Source organism: Lissotriton vulgaris, chromosome 5 (assembly GCF_964263255.1).
Source record: "Lissotriton vulgaris chromosome 5, aLisVul1.2, whole genome shotgun sequence".
NCBI lineage: Eukaryota > Metazoa > Chordata > Amphibia > Caudata > Salamandridae > Lissotriton > Lissotriton vulgaris.
Window position 1 is genome coordinate 1,927,001,150 of NC_141693.1, and position 19,343 is coordinate 1,927,020,492.

General features: G+C 44.8%; 1 protein-coding gene across 1 annotated transcript in view; it reads left to right on the forward strand.

Annotated features, from left to right (window-relative positions):
• CYP21A2 (cytochrome P450 family 21 subfamily A member 2) overlaps positions 1-19,066 on the forward strand; it is a 104,146-nt gene extending 85,080 nt beyond the window's left edge. The window contains exons 8-10 of the mRNA XM_086924528.1: positions 2,803-2,972; positions 13,904-14,007; positions 17,914-19,066. Coding sequence (XP_086780654.1) covers positions 2,803-2,972; positions 13,904-14,007; positions 17,914-18,185 — 546 coding nt within the window. The 3' untranslated portion in view covers positions 18,186-19,066. The remainder of the gene's footprint in view (positions 1-2,802; positions 2,973-13,903; positions 14,008-17,913) is intronic.
• The last annotated feature ends 277 nt before the right edge of the window (positions 19,067-19,343 follow it).

A 19,343-nucleotide genomic window follows, 5' to 3' on the forward strand; every position in this document is an offset into this window, starting at 1 on the left:
GCCATCGGGAATGTGGTTGCAAACTATTTTCAGATAACCACCAATTTAAAATTGGTGGTAAGCCATTCGCAAATGGGAAGGGTCCCCCACGGTGCCCCTTCCCCTTTGTGAATGGGGGCACCAACATTTTTTAGGCGCAGGCATTAGTCTCACGGAACACTGTCCACTCTAAAAAAATGAAAAGAAAACGTTTTATTTTCATTTCTGAAATGCATCCTGTTTTCCCTTTAGGAAAACGGGCTGCATTTCAAATTTTAAAAAAACTGCTTAATTTAACAAGTATTTACAATGCAATAGGTCTTGCAGCATTAAAGTTGGAGTTATTGGCATTGTGTATGACAATGCGGTGCATAACATTTTTATAAAACTTTGAATTGGTGAGCAGTGAGAGTGTGTGCAAGAGTATGCTGTTTTTGAAAGCAGTGTGGTAGAGAGTGCAGGAATTTGGGTGACCTGAGCAATGTGGATGATGCACTTAACGCACGTTGCTGACGCAGTTATTATTCACACAGCTTTGATGATGCACCTCAGGCACGGGCTCACAGCTGTTATTATTCACACAGCTCTAATGATGCACCTCACGCACGGGGCTGACGCAGTTATTATTTACACAGCTTTGATGATGCACCTCAGGCACGGGCTCACAGCTGTTATTATTCACACAGCTCTGAAGATGCACCTTACGCACGGGCTCACAGCTGTTATTATTCACACAGCTCTGATGATGCACCTCACGCACAGGGCTGACAGTTATCATTCACAAAGCTCTGATGATGCACCTTTGGCACGGGCTCACAGCTGTTATTATTCACACAGCTCTGATAATGCACCTCATACACGGGGCTAACGCAGTTATTATTTACACAGCTCTGATGCACCTTAGGCACGGGCTCACAGCTGTAATTATTCACACAGCTCTGATGCACCTCCGGCACGGGCCCGCAGCTGTTATTATTCACACAGCTCTGATGATGCACCTCACGCACGGGGCAGACGCAGTTATTATTCACACAGCTCTGATGATGCACCTTAGGCACGGGCTCACAGCTGTTATTATTCACACAGCTCTGATGATGCACCTCACGCACGGGGCTGACACAGTTATTATTTACACAGCTCTGATGCACCTTAGGCACGGGCTCACAGCTGTTATTATTCACACAGCTGTGATGATGCACCTCAAGCACGGGCTCCCAGTTGTTGTTCACACAGCTCTGATGATGCACTTCATGCACGGGGCTAACGCAGTTATCATTCACACAGCTCTGATTATGCACCTTAGGCACAGGCTCACAGCTGTTATTATTCACACAGCTCTGATGATGCACCTCACGCACGGGGCTGACGCAGTTATTGTGTGTGTGCGCTCGTGTGTGTGCGAGCGCTCTTGTGTGTGTGCGGCGGGGGGTGGTGGTGAATGTCTCTGTATGTGTGCGCTCGTGTGTATGCGTGCATGTGCGCTAGTGTTTGCGTGCGTGTATGTCTCTGCGTGTGTGCCTGTGTGTGTGTGTGTGCGCGCGTCTCTGTGTTGGTGTGGGTGTGACTAGCCTGCCGGAATCGAAGCGAGTGGTTGTGCGCGCCACCCGTTTCAGTCACTTTAAAACAATTCCCGTTACTTTTTGGGATGTCACAGTTCTTACTAGCAATGTTCAATCTTCAAACAGTGTTAAATGCCCCTCAAAACCACTTTACTGGGCCTCAGGCACTGTTTCTTCTTTTAGGGGGTAACAAGAGGCTCCAAACACGCCCTCCCTAGCTTGCAGGCAAGACCTAAGGCGAGGACGCGCTGTCCGTGAGGCCTGAACACCTCTGTGCGCCTCGTACGCCGATCGTGAGACGCGTACTCAGGAGCGTACTTGGGAGATGGTACTATTCGAAGTGAGTGTACGAGTCGCACCAGGCAGGTGCGACTCATGGGGCAGTGCGCTTACAGTGCCCGCGCCGCCTGGCGTATGCTCAGTGACTCAGGGCGCAGGCGAGGCAGAGAGGCTGTGCGAGTCATGATGGGGGTGAGACCCGCACAGCGCACATATGCTTAGCGGCGACTCGGACCATGGCGCCAAACGCGCTTGTGTGTGTGTGCGCGCGTTCTTGTGTGTGTGTGTGGCGGGAGGTGGTGGTGTGTGTCTCTGTATGTGTGCGCACGTGTGTATGCATGCGTGTATGTGCGCTAGTGTGTGTATTCGTGCATGTCTCTGTGTGTCTGCCTGTGTGTGCGTGTGCGCGTGCGTCTCTGTGTTGGTGTGGGTGTGACTAGCCTGCCGGAATCGGACCGCGTGGTTGTGTGCGCCACCCGCTCCGATCCGATTCTGGCAGATGCGCGTGGCCAGATCCTGTTGCCCCTCGTTGTCGGCTGAGCCGACAGCTATAGTGCTCTCTGCGAGAGCGCGCTTTCGCGCGCTTATCGCAGCGATCCCTAAAAAGCAGTCACAGACATGGTGGTCTTCTCACCCCTATTAGGCCACCATCCCTGTGAGTGCCAGCCATTCCCAAAGGGGTGGCAAACTGGTACCTGTCTCATGAATAATCATGAGGCAGGTTCGTTATGAACCATTTGATAATCGCCACAGTTTACTTCAGGGTATGCAAGTCACCAAAAATCGTAATTTGCGAGTCACAAATCCTGACGGTCATACATGTGGCCCATGATGCCTTCCTTGACTAACCATAGCACTTTTTCTTTCAGTAAGCAACCATGGTCCCTTTTAAGTGACTTGTATTTTAGTTCAAGACAACATATCTGACCTTCTGTAGACCACAGGTCTGTAATACTAATGAGGAGTTACTCTTGTCTCAATACAGGCACAGGACACAATATACTCAGAACTTTGTGATGCTCTGGGTGGGGGGCGTCGACCAACCTACAGTGACCGAGAGCACCTCCCGTACCTCAATGCCACCATTTCTGAGATCCTGAGACTGCGCCCTGTGGCACCTCTGGCAGTTCCCCACCGTACAACGCGGGATACCAGGTGACATAACCAGGTCTACAATGTAGACCAGTAGTCAATACTATGTCTAAGTGGCTGGCATCAGCACAGCACTTTGGTGCTCTCGCATAAACAATTGCACACACCACCAATCTATTTTCTAACCTCATGCCCAGTGGCACTTAGGTCTCTATTCCAGGTACAGATTAAGGTATGTGATAGAGGCATGCTCCTAAATTAATAGTTCTAACCCTCTTGTATGTGAGCCTTTCCTACTCCTTTCTTTCCATGTAAGTAATCTAATGTCTCCAGTTAGTATTGTACATTCCTGTTTTCCTACTACCTGATTGTGCACCATTTTCAATCCATCTTTCTCCTTTATCTGTGATTTGCTACTTTATACTTTCTTTTTATGCTTTCTAGTGCAGTCATATTATTTATTTAACCCCCCCCCCCCCTGTACTAGTCTGTTTCCACCCGCCTCCATATATTGGGGTTTATTTGTCTAACTAAGGTAGGTATTAGTACGGTAACTTTAAATGTATATATGCATTTAATTTTTATGTTTTTAGGGAAGACACCCCAAACCCCTATACTTATCCCAAATGCGTGGTAAAGTCATGAGTGGTAAAGGCCTATACGTGGTAAAAACCTACGTCGTGGTAAAGGCGGTGCAATGTTAAAATCGCGTTGAAAAGACTGTTTCCCCATTTGTTATACACTATCTTTCTTTGTCTGTTACTTGTTTCTACTTCCACTTTGTTGTGGTTCCAACAACAAGTAAATGTGTGGTAATTACTTGTTCCAAACAGTGTAACTGCTCATGTTTACCATGAGTTTATTCCCTACAGAATGGGGAATAACAGCAGACCACACGGAATTCCCAGATTGGTGGGGTTTAATGCTCCTATTTAGTACCTGCCTTTAGAAGGTGGTAATTGGGAGAAGTGCTGACCAGGGGCAAACCCCAGGGGCAGAGAGAACAAAAGAAAGAGGGAGAGCTAGTGGAAGGAGTGAGAAGTCAGCTGATCTGAGGCAGTTCTTCTTGAAGAGGTGAGTTTCCAGTTTCTTCCTGAATTGTAGGCGGGTTGATGAGGATCTGATTTCAGAGGGGACGTTGTACCAGATTCTGGGTTTGTATGTTGAGAATACTTGTTTTTTTGTTTTAAGCTTCGTGCAGTGTTTAGGTTCTAATCTGGCAATGTCGAAGCTCCATGACTAGCGTTGACCTCCAAATATTGTTAGTTTGTTAGTGAAGTCGACAGGGGTCTTGGTGTAGATGGCCTTGTAAATGAGGCAGCTGATCTTGAAGATGATCCACCTGCTTTAGGAGATAATCTCGGGCCTTTAGCTCAAGGTAATGTGGTCAGATTTCTTCAGCACCCTGATGAGTTGTACTACTGCAGGAAGTATGCCTTTCAGGGGAGCAAGGGCGGTCTCTATAGTAGGAGAGAACCAGGTCTTGAACTGTTCTTCTATAGTCTTCCCCTGGAAGAAAAGATTATTATTTTTCAGGAGAGAGAATTGGAAGCAGGCTATTTTGGCATTTTTGGCAATGTGTTTTAGTCAAAGGTTAATCGCAGGGATTTGGCCTGTTTTGTCTATTGTGGTGTGAAGGTTGCTAGATTTAAGTTCTATGGCTATGACTGAATTAGAGAATATTTAACGTCGTTGGCAAACATCAGGAATTCTTTCTTTGTGGCATTCTGCATCAGGTAGTTTGTTGATATCCATGTTTGGATGTGTTTGACTCCGGGATTGAATCGCTGTATTTCGTTGGTTGAGGGAAGTTTGAGATATAGTTGGGTGCTGTTAGCATACTGGTGGATCTTGAGGTTGCTCTCGGCAAGAATATTTCTGAAGGAGTCCTTATAAAGGTTGAAACTGGGGAGGGATTTTGGTGGTGTCCTGGTGAATGCTGCTGGTGATGGGAAGAGTCTGGGATCTTTTAGCTCCCATCCGAATGAGTTTCTGTCAGATGGTGATGTACGATGTAGACAACAGTAGGAGTTTACCAGCAGAGCTCTTGTGAGTGTCCAAAAAGTGGGTCAATGCTTGATGGTTGAAGGTGTTGCAATCTGTGGCAAGGTCTTGATGGAGTAGGGCTCCATCAAGGCTGTTTATCTTGTTGCGGACAAGAACATCATCGACTACTTAGACCACTTGTGTTTCAATACTGCAGTGTGGTCTGAACTCCCAATTGATAGTCTTGAAGCAGTTTATTCATACTAAGGGGCTTCTGCTGCTTAGTGACAAATACCTTTTCGATAATTTTCCAACAATTGGGAGGTGGCAAAGTTGGCTGGATCTAGTATAGACTTTTTCACGGGGGGAGGACCTATCCGGCCCCGAGGCTGTCTGGGAAAGTGCCCTCGGTGGCAAGACAGTGGCAGTGGAGTACAGGTGACAGTGTGTCTGACAGTCAGGAGTGGGTAAATGTTAGGTCTGATTTTGTAGCTTTCTCCATGAACTAGTTGAGAGCATTGCACATGCTGGATGGCGATGGAATAGCCAGGTTCTGGGATGGAGTAGGCGCACACATTAATGACCATGATGAGCGTGTTGCTTCTGTTGATAAAGGTGATTTTAACTGTGGTGATGATGAAAATACATTTAGGTCACAGCGCTTTGAGAAGGGTTTGGTCCTTCTGGCATTTTGATCTTCTCCATTTCTTCTCCTATGTTCATATGACAGGCTTACTTTCGGTAAGTTCTTGGAAGTACTAGGGTGCGGATGGGTCAGGCTTGAAGGCACATTTCCAAAGTTGCATAGCTTTCCACTTGATGCTTAAGAGTGGTGTTGTAGATGTTGAGAAGGGTGTTGATTTCTAACACCCAACACGACCACCATTTAGGCCTATTGTTTCAGCCTGCGGGTCTTTATCTGAACCGATTGGACAATATTTGGACTGGTTTTTACAACCACTAGTCCAAAACTGGTGCACCCACATAAAAGACACCACAGCGTGTTTGAACATACTACAGGATGTTAAAATTTCAGAGAATGAAGAAATCTGGCTAAGTTCAATTGACGTCACCGCACTATATACTTCGATCCCTCTTGACGAGGGACTTGAAGCAATGGAATGGTGCTTATTAAGAAATGAGATTGAAGGATCAGAAAAAAAAATTTTGATGGAAATTTTACATTTTGCACTGTTTCACAGTTACCTTGAATGGGAGAAAGAGTATTATGCGCAATGCAGTGGGACCAGCATGGGCTTTGCTGGGGCACCGTCGTATGCGAACATTTTTATGTCCAAATTTGAGAATGATCATATCCTAGATAATCCGGATTGGAAAAAAGGATTGTTAGTCTATAAACGTTTTATAGATGGCATATTTATCATGTGGAAAGGCAACAAAGAAGAATTGGAAGGAAACATCAGAAGGTTGAATTTGATACATGAGAGAATCAAGTTCACACATGAAATTGACCAACATCAATTATCTTTTTTGGATGTGAAAGTATCGATCAAACAGGGTCAAATTTGCACTAATGTACATGTGAAAGAAACGGATCGCAATAGTGGGTTACATTACTCAAGCTTCCATCATCAGGCTTTAAAGCAACACTTACCAACATCTCAGTTCATTCGTTACAAAAGGATTACATCAGATCCCATGGATGTTTCTGACATTATCGACAAACAGATCAAAAAGTATGAGATAAGAGGATACCCAAAAAAACTACTACAGGAATCTAAAACCAAAGTCATGGCCATGACACGAGAGTCTTTATTAACCAAAAAAGATAAAACTGATCAGAAACTCACAGTGTGTGTTCTAAGAAATTCAATGCAGGCTTCACAAATAACCAACATCATGAGGAAACATTGGGCCATTATAACTCAAGAACCTGATTTAAAACCTTTGTTTGCGGAACGGATAACATTTGCCTACAACAGACCGAAGAATCTAAAAGAATTGCTAAAGCGTGAAAAAAAAGAACCCAATAAAATAATGTATAAAGGAATGCGCAAATGTGAGAACTGTACACATTGTAATAACGTAATAACAGGACCATCCTTCACACATCCCAGAACTGGACAAACAATTCAACTGAACCATTCAAGCACTTGTGACACTAAAGGAGTGATTTACGGCATCAAATGCCCTTGTGGTAAGTTATATGTAGGACAAACGGAACGCAAAGTTAAGGTAAGAATAACAGAACACAAAAGCAACATAAGGCAAAAGAACATGAAATCCACAGTGGCAGCACATTCGACAGAAACAGGACATAACATCTCCCAATTAAGGTTTACCATATTGGAAGTGGTGGAAACACGTCCAGGCCTGGACACACACAAAATGAGACTCAGATCGGAATATTTTTGGATAAGAAAGATGGGGAGCCTCCAGCCGGATGGGCTCAATGACAGATTGGAACTGGCATGCTTTTTATAATTAATGCGATATGAATTTGTTTTGCTCTGTCATAACTTCAGTTAACAATATTTATCTTTGATTACAATCAATGTTTGACACATAACCTTGTTCACAATGTAATGCTTAATGTACGCTGGTTAGAACAACGTATCCACTAAGTCATGATCACATGAGTATGGGTTAAATTCCTTGAACGCATTTCACCTTAAATATGGCCGACGCTTTACGGACGGAACTCGAGTAATCTGGGATATATAGGTGTTCCCTCACCATGGTTTTTTATACAGTATGTTTTCTGTTTGACCATGATTATTATTTTTGCATTAAGTAGAATTCACACGGAATTTATTGAATGTACCATTTAATTATTGAGTTGGAAATTTGATATAGCACAATAGCGTACGTATTTTAGGAGTAATGTACACGCTATATCTTTGTTATTATTGCTGGTGATGTTATGCCGATTTATATTTCTTTAGTGAAGTCAGGCAGTTTTTTGAATCAGTAGCGATCATGTGACCATGTTACTAACCAATGAGAATAGTTATTAGACCACAGCGTAGTGTGTGATCGTAACCTGACAGCCATTGGAGGAGAGGACGTATGACGTTGTTAGACAGCATTTCAGTGAGTAACTGACACGGAACGCTTGTCGCTCCGATTATTAATTAACAATGCAGTACATGAATGTATTTTTACTCGTTGCGCAAAGGTTATGGTGGCATGTGTAACATCGTGAATGTAATCAAGCTAGCACTTTCGGCAAATTACGTTTATTACTTAATTTGACACAGTTTGTAACACACATGAAGATGTTTGTTTTATGCGTTCTGTGATACAGTGTTAATGTGGTATGTGAATGTAAGCATAGCTCTGGGCTCAAAATTGTTCTTTATTCTTTCCCTTAGAGACCCCCGACGAAGGGTCCATTTGTACCCGAAATCCATTGGGTTAGATGTGAAATGCGTTAAAAATGAAAATTGCCAATATTTGAAAATAATTTAATGAGAAATAATCATTAAAAAGTAAAGAAGAAGGTGGCATAAGATACAAATGTATATGGATCTTTATTGATTGAAACAAAGATGATTTAAACATTAGGACCTATTGTGGTCCACAGAAAAGTGTGCATTCCTCGAAGTCGCGAGCAGTACCTCTGCTCTCATCTATGTTGATTTCTATTGAGGGCCAGGAGTGACTAGGTAGGCTAATTAGTTCTTCTTGGATTTCAACTAGATGGATGTCTTGTGTCAAAGAGATTTAGGAAGGGGGGTTGGAATTTTATGGGAGAAAGGGGGAGATTAGTTATAGTAATCGGGAGCACTGAATGCTTACCCTTGTGGCGGATGAGGCACTGAATGCTAAAACAAGTAATGGACAAGGCTTTGCTGTTGTTGTAGACAAATCCTCATGAGACTTTGCAAGCTGAAATTATCGGCTGGTAAAATCTGTCTGGTCCTACCGCAACCAGGAAAACCAACTGAGGAAACACAGCGCCATCCATTCTCAGGCAGAGCCACCCCCACCTGGGAAGCTCAGTCTACGTGATGTCATCAGAATGTTGAATGTGTTTGAGTGGCAGAAGGAATCAGATGGTGTGGAATGGCTGAGCAGCAAGGAGGCTGCTCCTGGTGGAGCATAGCATGAGACATAACTTGGATCCTATCTGAAGAATAAAGCTGTGATCCTAAAATACATCACTGGACTACATATCTTTCATTTAATTATAACAGAATACAACTCTGCTTGACTTGTAATCAGGCCTGGGGTGCAACTGATTCCTGTGGCCTCATCAAGTCCAACAATAAATGTGAAATTCCTGCCTCTCCGCTACCGTTTGTTTATAGGATTGTATTGCCTCACGTTTTGTGTTCAATGTCTGGCAACCTAGTTTGTGAGCAATTTTCCTGCTGGCCTATCATACCCAAACTATATGAGCAGTTTGCTGTTTTACTCTATCCTCAGTTTCCAACTACCTGAATTTTTGTACCTTGGTTTGTATGTAATTACCAAGGATTCGCTCATTGCTGTGCAACAAGCTTTTCACTACCTTGCGTGCAATATGTTGCTTTTCCCCAAATATAGCTGTATTGTTTCTTGTTTCCTCTTCTTTAAGTACAATTGCATGTGTTTCCTTGTCCTCCCTTCCAAATTGCGGTTTTCCCTTTTTCTGTATATAAATGATTGTTTTCTCTTGTTTAAAATGTCCTTCTTTTTCTTTGTCCTGTGAAATCTCCGCTTTTCCTCAACCCTTCAGTGCAATTTGGCATTCCCTCCCATCCTTTAAGTTGTTCTATGTGTTATACATGTTGTTCCAATACCGATTTATAGTGTGGAATCCATACTATGTTTTCAAGTTTTCTACTTTCTCCTATTCTTGTGTGGAATTTGTGGATTTTCCTTACTTTTCAATTTCACAATTTCACCCTTTGCCCGTTTGCAATTTCTGATTTTCTTTGTTATTGTTTACAATCCTTTACCCCCTCCGCCACCTTTTTGCATATTTTCTTTTTTTCCTTCTTCTTGTTTTACAATTTGCCACTACTCTCAACCTTTGTGTGACTGTGAGAAGTTGGCCCGATATGCAGTGCTCACTATTCTAGTGATCACTATGCATCAGTCCAAACGACCCTTATGGTGATTGGTTGTAAGTCAACCTTAGACCAGCTATCCTAGTAGCGTGGATACGAGCAGTCTTCGGGCTAAACTCTAGAGGGCGTGTTAAGCCAGCTGTTATACCATCACATACCCCTTGAACACCAAGTGAAAGTACACCACACAAGTGTTATGAAAATAAACAGTGTATTTATTAGAATCACAACAGCCCTGTACTCTTTATGAGGACAGGGTACTAAGCACACAACGAAACTCTTAGGAAAATACTTCAAGTGCGCGATCAATACAAGTGCCCGAGGGCACGGAAAGTTTAGTGGTCTCGGGCGGACCCGATAAGGCAAGTCGGAAGCGATAGGGACTCGGGACCCTTCAATAAGGAGGTTATGCGGGCACCGAAATGCCGAAGTTACCTAGCCTCAGGGGCTGCGGCTGCACAAGTCTTTACAGACGTCAGGCGTCTTCGCTGACGAGCCAGGAGCCGGAAGGAAGGAGTTGCTGGCCGGCGACCAGTGTAGATAGTTCGTAGAGATCCAAGCCTGGATCAGAGATGGATGACACCTGAAAGCAGAGGGGACCAAGTTCGTAACTACTAGCCAGTAGTCAAAGGGTACCAGGAGGGCACCGGATGATCGTCACCTCGACTAGGTGAGTGGGCGACGCTCGGCTCTGCAGTCTCACGGACCAGGAGGCGTTGTCGGCGACCAGGATGGAGGTGCGAGCTGTCCCACGAAGATTGAAGCTGTCGGCGTCGCTGGGCCCAGGATTGGGGCAACAAGCCTTGGCAAATTTCAGGACCACGTGGTGGGCCTAAAATGGCGTCTTGAGTGGACCAGGAGGGTCCGAGGTGCTCCTCTCTCAGAAGGGAGCAAAGGCCAGTCTGGAGCAACCAGACCAGCAGCGTTGGTTGTCGAGTGTCATCAAGAAGGTCACAAGCCAGCGGCTAATAACCAGACAACGTGCTGAGCAGCGGAAAGCAGAAGGGCCCCACGCAGATCGTGAGATGCAGGGAGGCTGAGCTTCGGTGCTGGAGCTGCTCAGGGTTGGGGCTTCTCGGACCCCAGAGCACTCACCAGAGGATCCCTCGGCGGTCGTGCTGTTTTAAGAAACCGTGCAGGTTTTGATGATGGCCGGTCCCTCGAGGTCTCGTCGAACCCACAGATCTCAGCTGAGCTGACGATGTGGGTAGAGGTCAGAGGTGCCAGGGAAGCCGTTTCTCGTCGAGCTGGGCAGTCGGATTCCTGAGGAAGGACTTGCAGCAAACCGCAGAGTTCTTAGATGGGGCCTGCGGGTGCAGGGTGACTACTCCTTAGCCACAAGGGAGAAATCTTGAGAAGAGTCGAGAGTTCCTTTCGTAGAAAGTATTCTTGATTCAAAGATGATCTAATTTGGAAGGGTCCCCGCTCCTGCCTTTATCCTAAAGAAAGGGGTGGGTACGTGACTCGTCCTGCCCTAGGGGCGGGACCAGGAAGGGGGGTGGTTACACCCCTCTCCCATGCCGGACTTTCCCCAGGTCAGGGGCTGGGGCGCCCCTGGAACTGGTTCTAGCCGGCAGATGCGTAGTGAGCACCGGGGTGCCACTCCGCAGTCACCTTCTTGTAAAGCCCTGCCTACCCAGGATACACAAAACCCTGTCTGGGATGGTGCGAACACCGCCCCGGACAGGAAACTCTTTGTCCAAGCTCTCCTCGCTGGAAGGACTCCCAGCAGCAGGAGGTCAGACTCGTGTCTGTGGTGGTAGCATCCATTTTGTGGAGCTGAGGCTTCAGTTGACTTTAACCGGGGTTCACAGTTACGTACATGTCGTGTCCCTCTAGAAGGGCGGAATGCTAACCTCGTCGCCAGCATTGGTGAGAGGTCAGCATCCCGATTCGTATGACACCTTACTCGACATGTCTTGATAACGCGATACCGAAGTTACCAATATGGTACGCGTTATCATGGAACAGCCATTGGGTCTTGGTTCCGCAAGCTGCAACCGGGCTCGGCTCGTGCCAGAGCCCAATTCACACGATTCCATGCACTCTGCCTTCAGGATTGTCAAGGCCTGCCATAGGAGTGGCTAATAGGAATTCGGGTGTCCATTTGAGGGTTAGATATAGGCATACTATACCTAAAGCAACGGGCGAGTACGCCACGTTGCCCCAGCTGTCGCGCAGCCAGTTGTGTCAGATTTAGATGGCCATCCATGGGTGGCATAATACATGCTTCAGCCCCTGGTAGGCCCTGGGTACACCGATGCCCTGAGTTACAGGGTCTGACAAGGTGGCCCAGTTCCAATTGGGTAATGCACCTAAGGTACACACATCAATTTAGCGAGAGAACAGCTAGGCTGTGGGTCTGATTGGCAGGCCCACAGCCCGAGATAGTCGTAAACCAGTGAAACAAAAGCAAAAAATCTGGGTGATCATAGGATTGCAGACCCTACTCTCCTACAGTGACATTTTGTGATTTTACGCACACTGGTTTAGAATTTTCCACATTCTCTACCCTAGTTGTTATTTACAGAATTTCTGTACTCTTGTTTATAGTTACCTATTTTCTTCTTTCCTTACTCTTGTTCACTATTTTCCACTTTTCCCTACATTTCTGTGCTTTTTCTGCTACCCTTGTTTATAATTTCCCAATTTTCTTACTCTTGTGAACAATTTCCTAATTTACCCTACTCTTATTTTCAGTTTTGCACAGTCCCACATATATGTGGTATTTTCTGAGTTTCCTTTATCTTTTTTGCAATTATCAATGTTACTCAATGTGTGTGCAATCTACTGATTTTCCTTATTCTTGTTTTCAATTTCCCACTTTCTTATGACACTTACATGCAGTTTCCTGATTTTTTTAATATTGATTCAAACTTCCCAATTTCCACCTACCTTTGTATGTGTTTACTGATTTCCATTGCTCTTGTTTACAAATGTCCACTTTACCCATACCCATATGTGGGATTTCCTGATTATGCTTACTTTTATTTACAATCTCAAACGTTTATTCTTGTGATTAGTTTTTAATTTCCCACCCACTCCCAGAAATATGTGCAACCTCCTACTTCCCCTGCCTGTGGTGTAAAGTTTGCTGTGTTCTCATGCCCTTATGCACAATCTGCCTTTTCGGCTGCACTGTGTAGGTGAAGTTACAACTTTCTCCATCACATCCAAAAAAAGGTGCAATTTTCTGATTTTCCTCTACACATGGAGCCAAGAAGCCAAGAAATTGATGGATACAGTGCTATAAAAAATATTGGCGGTCCAGAGCAGGGAGGAGGAGAAATAAAGGGCTAAGGCAGGTGTAGGTGCTATGACAGATGACGTCAGTGGGTCAAATGGGAGGAATCCAACAGTTTCTCTGAAATAGGCAGAGCTTCGAGTGGGCCTGGACAGAGGTAGTTAGGTGTTTGCAGCAGGGCCAGGGTGTCTTGAGTTGTTCTGGGTTTGCAACAAATAACAGCAGCTTTGGGGAATGAGAAAGAGTTCTCAATGGGTCTGGAGGATAATAGGACGATTCATACCCCAAGGTATCAGGGTGCGGGGAAGACTTGAGTGCTCAAAGGATTCATGTGGGACACCAGCTGTACTGGTAGTAGGAGCAAGTAGTTCCAGTAGGCGTCAGATGGTTCATGAGTCCATCTAATGGTTGTTGGCATTGTGGAGATATCAGTAGGTTTGTGCTTTCCACAAACTCCATTGAAGGCATTTATGGGGTCAACTCCAGTGGCCTAGACCTATCTGGGTCCAGGAAGCAGTGAGTAAAACTTCAACAGGTCCTGGACATTGGGTACAATCACCTTGGGTGTCGTCATGGGGCAAATCTCAGCCAGTCCCAATGAGAAGGTTGGGACTCATGGCCATACATGGCATCAGCACCATACTGCCAGTGTAGCACATTCTGATTGGTCGGTTGATGTTACGCACTCCGTAAAAGAGAGAAAGGACATTAAAACTGGATTCCTCTTCTGCTTCTTCCCATTATAGCATTTCAGGCTATTTGATCCCAAAGGGCACCACAGTGATCCCCAATCTTTATGGGGCCCACCACGATGAGAAGGTCTGGACCTGCCACGCTCTCTTCCAGCCAGGTACGGTGATGAATAAAATAGCAGGATGTTACGGCAGCTTTTGCAACAGCGATGCATGAAATAAGGGCATTGCATGGATGATAGCTTTCCAAGGAGCATCCTTCAACAAGGTAACAGCAAAGCAGAGCAGCTGGGTCAACAGTAAGATTTTGTAGAATAGTTACGCTAATAGTGATGCATGCAACAATAGCTCAGCTTGGGCTCTAGGGCACCGAGATGGCATTGTGCAGCAGTTGGGTATCAGCAGTGCATGAACCAGTTGCCTTGTACCTTAACTGGGGGGAAAAAGATAGCAAAGTACTGCAGTCTGGGTAACAGCAATGCATGAAAATAAGAAGCTATTGTCCAACAGACTTCCTAGTGAGAACACCATGTGTGGCAGCTGGAATAACAAGAAGGCAGTGTGTGCTTGCTGAGATAATGAAGGCATTGCCTAGCTGCTGTGATTACAAGAAGGAATTGTACATTTGCTAGTGTGCTTAGAAGGCATCACACTGGTGTTAGGATAACAGGCAGGTATTGTACAGCTGTTGGAATAGCAAAAAGGCACTGTACAGCTATTAACATAACAAGAAGTACTTTTACGCCTCCAGCTATAACAACAAGGCATTGTGCGGTTTCTTGGTTTACAAGAAAATATTGACTGGCTTCCGAGATTACAAGAAGACTTTGTGAGGCTGCTGAGTTTACCATAAAATATTGTATGGCTGCTGAGATTAAAGAGAGGCGTTGTATGGCTGCTGGATTACAAGAAGACATTGTACGGCTGCTGAGATTGCAGGAAAGTGTTGTATGGCTGCTGAGTTTACAGTAAAATATTGTATTACTGCTGAGATTACAGGAAACTGCTTCACTGGTGCTGGATTACTAGAAGGCGTTGTACAGCTGCTGTGGTTACAAGAAGATATTTTACGGTTGTGAGATTACAAGAAGGCATTGTACGGCTGCTGGCTTTATAGAAAGGTATTGTATGGCTGCTGAGTTTACAGGAGGGTGCTGGATGGTTGCTGGTTTACAAGAAGGCATTGTACGGCTGCTGAGATTATCAAAAGGAATTGTATGGCTGCACAAGGATAGCAAAAGGTCATGGTGTGACACTTGAAAATGACTCTTAGTGACTCTACCTTCCTTACAAATTATCCAAGTATTGTCAGAGACTGCAAATATTACCCTTGTCAGAAGCCTTTTTCAGAGTGTAACTGTTGTCATAGTAAACATAGTTTGCGTATGATGACACTTTTTGCTTCCAGCCTTAGCCAGAAGCTGTTATGACAGATTTCCAGTTCATTCTCTGATAGACTATATCAATTCCACCCCACCTCCCAAAGTTGCTGAAGATACACCTTTCAGAAATGTGTGAATTCCTTCCTTGGATTGTATATGCCCCTGAATTTGATCAGTAAGTACCTTTCATACCAGTTGTGATTTTAAAGTAGGGCTTGCAATTGTCCACATACCTTGAAGATGTGCCATGAATCCAGTGTGCAGCAATGCTGGAGAGATGTTCACACTGCATGAACAGGCCAAGAGCATCTGGAGGAGCTGGAACTGAGTGTTAATTGTGATAGTTTCATGGGTGGGCGGATTGAGTAGGGTATCAATGAAGATATTTGGTTTTTACTGAATGCGGTGCCGGACCTTTTGTTAATATACAACAGCAAAATAACTTCCAGGATCCTTCTTGCCAGTGGTTCCCTGTCTGCACATTCTGTAGCATTTCTCCTGACGCTGGGGTGGGACTTTGTCCCCCAGCATCCTTTGAGTCCTGAGGCGGGTGCCAAAGGACTCTCGATACCCACGTCTCACAACACCTTGGATGGCTTTTTATGGTGGAATCTGGGCGTTATAAATAAGGAAATCGGACTTGCAGAACAAGTTTTTTTTATCTTAGAATCCCATTTGGCAAGAACCTCACCAGGGGCCCATTGAAAAGAGTAGAGCTGGAGCCTTTTCAAAAGCCATTGAGACTGTCTTCGATTTCGCTCGCAGGCTAGGCAATAAACCCATCAGGGAGCTCACAGCCATTTATAAAGCCAAATGCTATGCAATTGCTAGCTATGGGGCGTATCAGTGACCAGGCGGGATTGGTAAGGATTTAGAAATACTTTATCAAGAGATTATTGGCTGTCCCCAAATTTACTAGCTCTTATATGTGCCATTCTAAGGCTGGGCTAAGGTTTATCAGTGATGTTATTAAGATGCAACCCCTCCTTCTATCAATCAATCCATCACGTCATTTGTATAGCGCACTACTCACCCGGGAGGGTCTCAAGGCGCTGGGGGAGGGGAAAGTTACTGTTCGAACAGCCAGGTCTTGAGCTGCTTCCTGAAGGCGAGATGGTCTTGGGTTCGCCGAAGGTGGGTGGGGAGGGAGTTCCACGTCTTGGCCGCCAGGTAGGAGAAGGATCTTCCTCCGGCGGTGGCTCTGCGGATGCGTGGTACAGTGGCGAGTGCGTGGCGGATCGATCGTAGCTGGCGGGTGGGCGTGTAGAAGGTCATGCTGTCGTTGAGGTCCTTCTGTGGTTCAGGATCTGGACAAGGAGTTAAACCTCTTTTAATAGGACGGTTCTCACTGACTGACTAAAGCTAAAGCAATGCTTAGAAATTCCCTAAATCAGAAACATTGGAAACACATTTTTTAGCCGGGGCCTGTAAGATCTTTTTACGTCACGTGGTAGACTGAATGCTAGCATCTTAAAAAACAAATTTTTAGCTAAATGCACGGATGAGAGAGTTCGGGAGGAAGCCATTAAGTCAACCATTCAGGCATTTACTGAGATGTGCACAAGCAACAGTATAGAGCCGTATTTACCATGGGTTAGCAACTGGCACTGTAGATTCCTGCTAGTGAGACTTAGATTTAGCACAGTGCAATTTTGAATCGGGTTCCTTAATTTTGTGTCAGCATTTATTAATTTATTTATTTATTTAGTTGTTCTTATGACACCCGTGCACACTTGAAATTATTCTCAATTTGCGATTCTCAAATTGTGAATCGCAAATTGAGAATGACTTCCCAATCATTCCTACGGGCCTCCTGGCCCATAGAAATGGATGGGAAGGTATTCCTTAATTGCGATTTCGCAATTTGCTAATCGCAATTAAGGAATATTAAGAATTTGCAAAAGAATTGCGAATTTTTAAATACGTCCAATTATGCAATTCTCAAATAGCGATTCAAAAAATCGCTATTTCAGAATCGCAAACACGGATGTTGATACCTCTGCCCCTATGTGCCTTATTACGATGAGCCTTGGAAAGCCTCTGACCGTATTTCTCTATAAGAACTTGTGCTAGGGCCGGTTTACGGCTGCAGCACAAGTTTCCATTGAGAAATGGGAGTATTCGACCCCACTGCGGGCTGTCTCATTTCGATCCCGGTGTCGGCACTGCATAGCGGAGGTCAGCCGGTCCCCAGACCGTGACAGTGTCGGTATGAGGAAGCTCTGACCGACATCGTAATCGAGTTCCTTTGTATTACTGAGAAAGCATTACCTTTTACCTTTTCTAAAACAGGCTAATATCTGATATAGAAGAGATGCTTTCAGTTTTCTGCAGTCATTGTCAACTGTGAGCACTGGCTTCTCAACTGCTGTTTATGTTCAATGTGCTATGAGGCATAAGCATCTGTTGCTTCTTTGTAATGAGATGTATTGTTGGAACCTGTATTTTATTCTGTAGGTTTTATGTCTTTTAATGGTTTTATGACTCTTTTTTGATCATATACTGATCAAATAAAGATTGTTGAACGAACCTAACAGAATACAATGGATAGTAATTAGAGGTTCCCACTTCACTCAAAATGATGATCCACCTCAAAGTTGACCCTTGTGTTTTTTAGATGGAGAGCTTCATATTAGCCATCTCTTCTCCATATTCTAAGCTGTCTCTGTTTTCTCCATGCAGAGAGGTTCCTTGAAGCAGAAGACCCACAGGAAGTGCAGCGCAACACCCTGGCCTTCAGCACTGGTGCTCGAGTATGCTTGGGAGAAGGCCTCGCCCGTATGGAGATCTTCCTCTTTCTCGCCCACCTGCTGTGTGAGTTCGCCTTCCTCCCGCCAACGCCCAACGAGCTCCCTGACTTGAACGGTAGCTTCGGTATCAACCTGAGGTGCAAGCCTTTCCAGGTGAAGATTGTTCCCCGTACGGAGCTGGATGGTGGACGTTGCCAGACATGAACACCACCCAGGACTGGTTGATGTGCACAAATCTACAGCAACAGTGTTCAAAACATCAGCTGCAGCAGCTGGTTTCAGAACTCATAATCGTAGTGCCTCTTCGCACCTTCAGCATACCTCTACCACGAGGTGCATCACCATTCCAATACAACAGTGCCTAGGTCTATGCTCTAAAAAGCTCTAAGAAGAGACACTTTTAGCTATCACTGTGTTACTAATGACTTGATTGCACAACATAGGGTCTGCAGCTCCGGCTATGCCAGTGGTCCTAGAACAATTTTCAGAGTGGGGATGTTGCCATCAGTGTTACATCTCTGAAGTCATAGAGATGGTGAAAAATCCAAGCATCACACAAAGAACAAGTGCAGCAAACAAGCAGAGCCCATTTTGCAAGACAGGGGTAAAGATGTTGTAGCTGGTGGTACATTTTGGAGTACACTGTTGCAAATACATTGCTAAAGCTTGATGTGGTGGATACTGCCATTTACAGACAGCACATTCTTCGTTGAAATGTCCACTAATTTAGAACAGACATACAGTTTTATTGCTAAATCTATATAGCACACAAACAATAATGTGCAGAAATTGGCTGTCAGTGAATATATGTATTATTTAAGCATTACTGAGTGTCTTGATTTATTTTGATTCGATTATAATCTTTGTTTCCATCGCTCTTCAGCTATGCTTTCCTAGCTGCTGGTATATTTAGAAATATCAGTACAGTTAATGTATATGTATTTACATTTTGTTGTGCATTGGAAACACAAATGAGACCCTACAGCCTTTCCTTTCACACCAGCAAGATTGGGACATAACTTCACTTTGCAAAATCTTCTTGCTTGGCAGTCAGAGAAAAAAAGGCAAACCGCTTTCTCCATGTTAAAAGAAAAAACAGCAATTTGTCGAAAGACAGTCTGACATTGAACCCTACCTCTGAACAGACTGCAAATGTGACAAGATAAAAAAGAACTTTCAAGGCATCTTTATTGCTCATTCACCTTGGAAACACTAGCATGTTTTCTTTGGGAGTGCCGCAGCCAGTGCTTAATTTGAGCTGGTGGGGGCCACCTGCACTCATTTTTGGGGACCGGCACTTATTTTTCCTCATCAGACATTTCCAGAGAGAAAGACACAAAGAGAACAAGGAGGAAGAGAAAG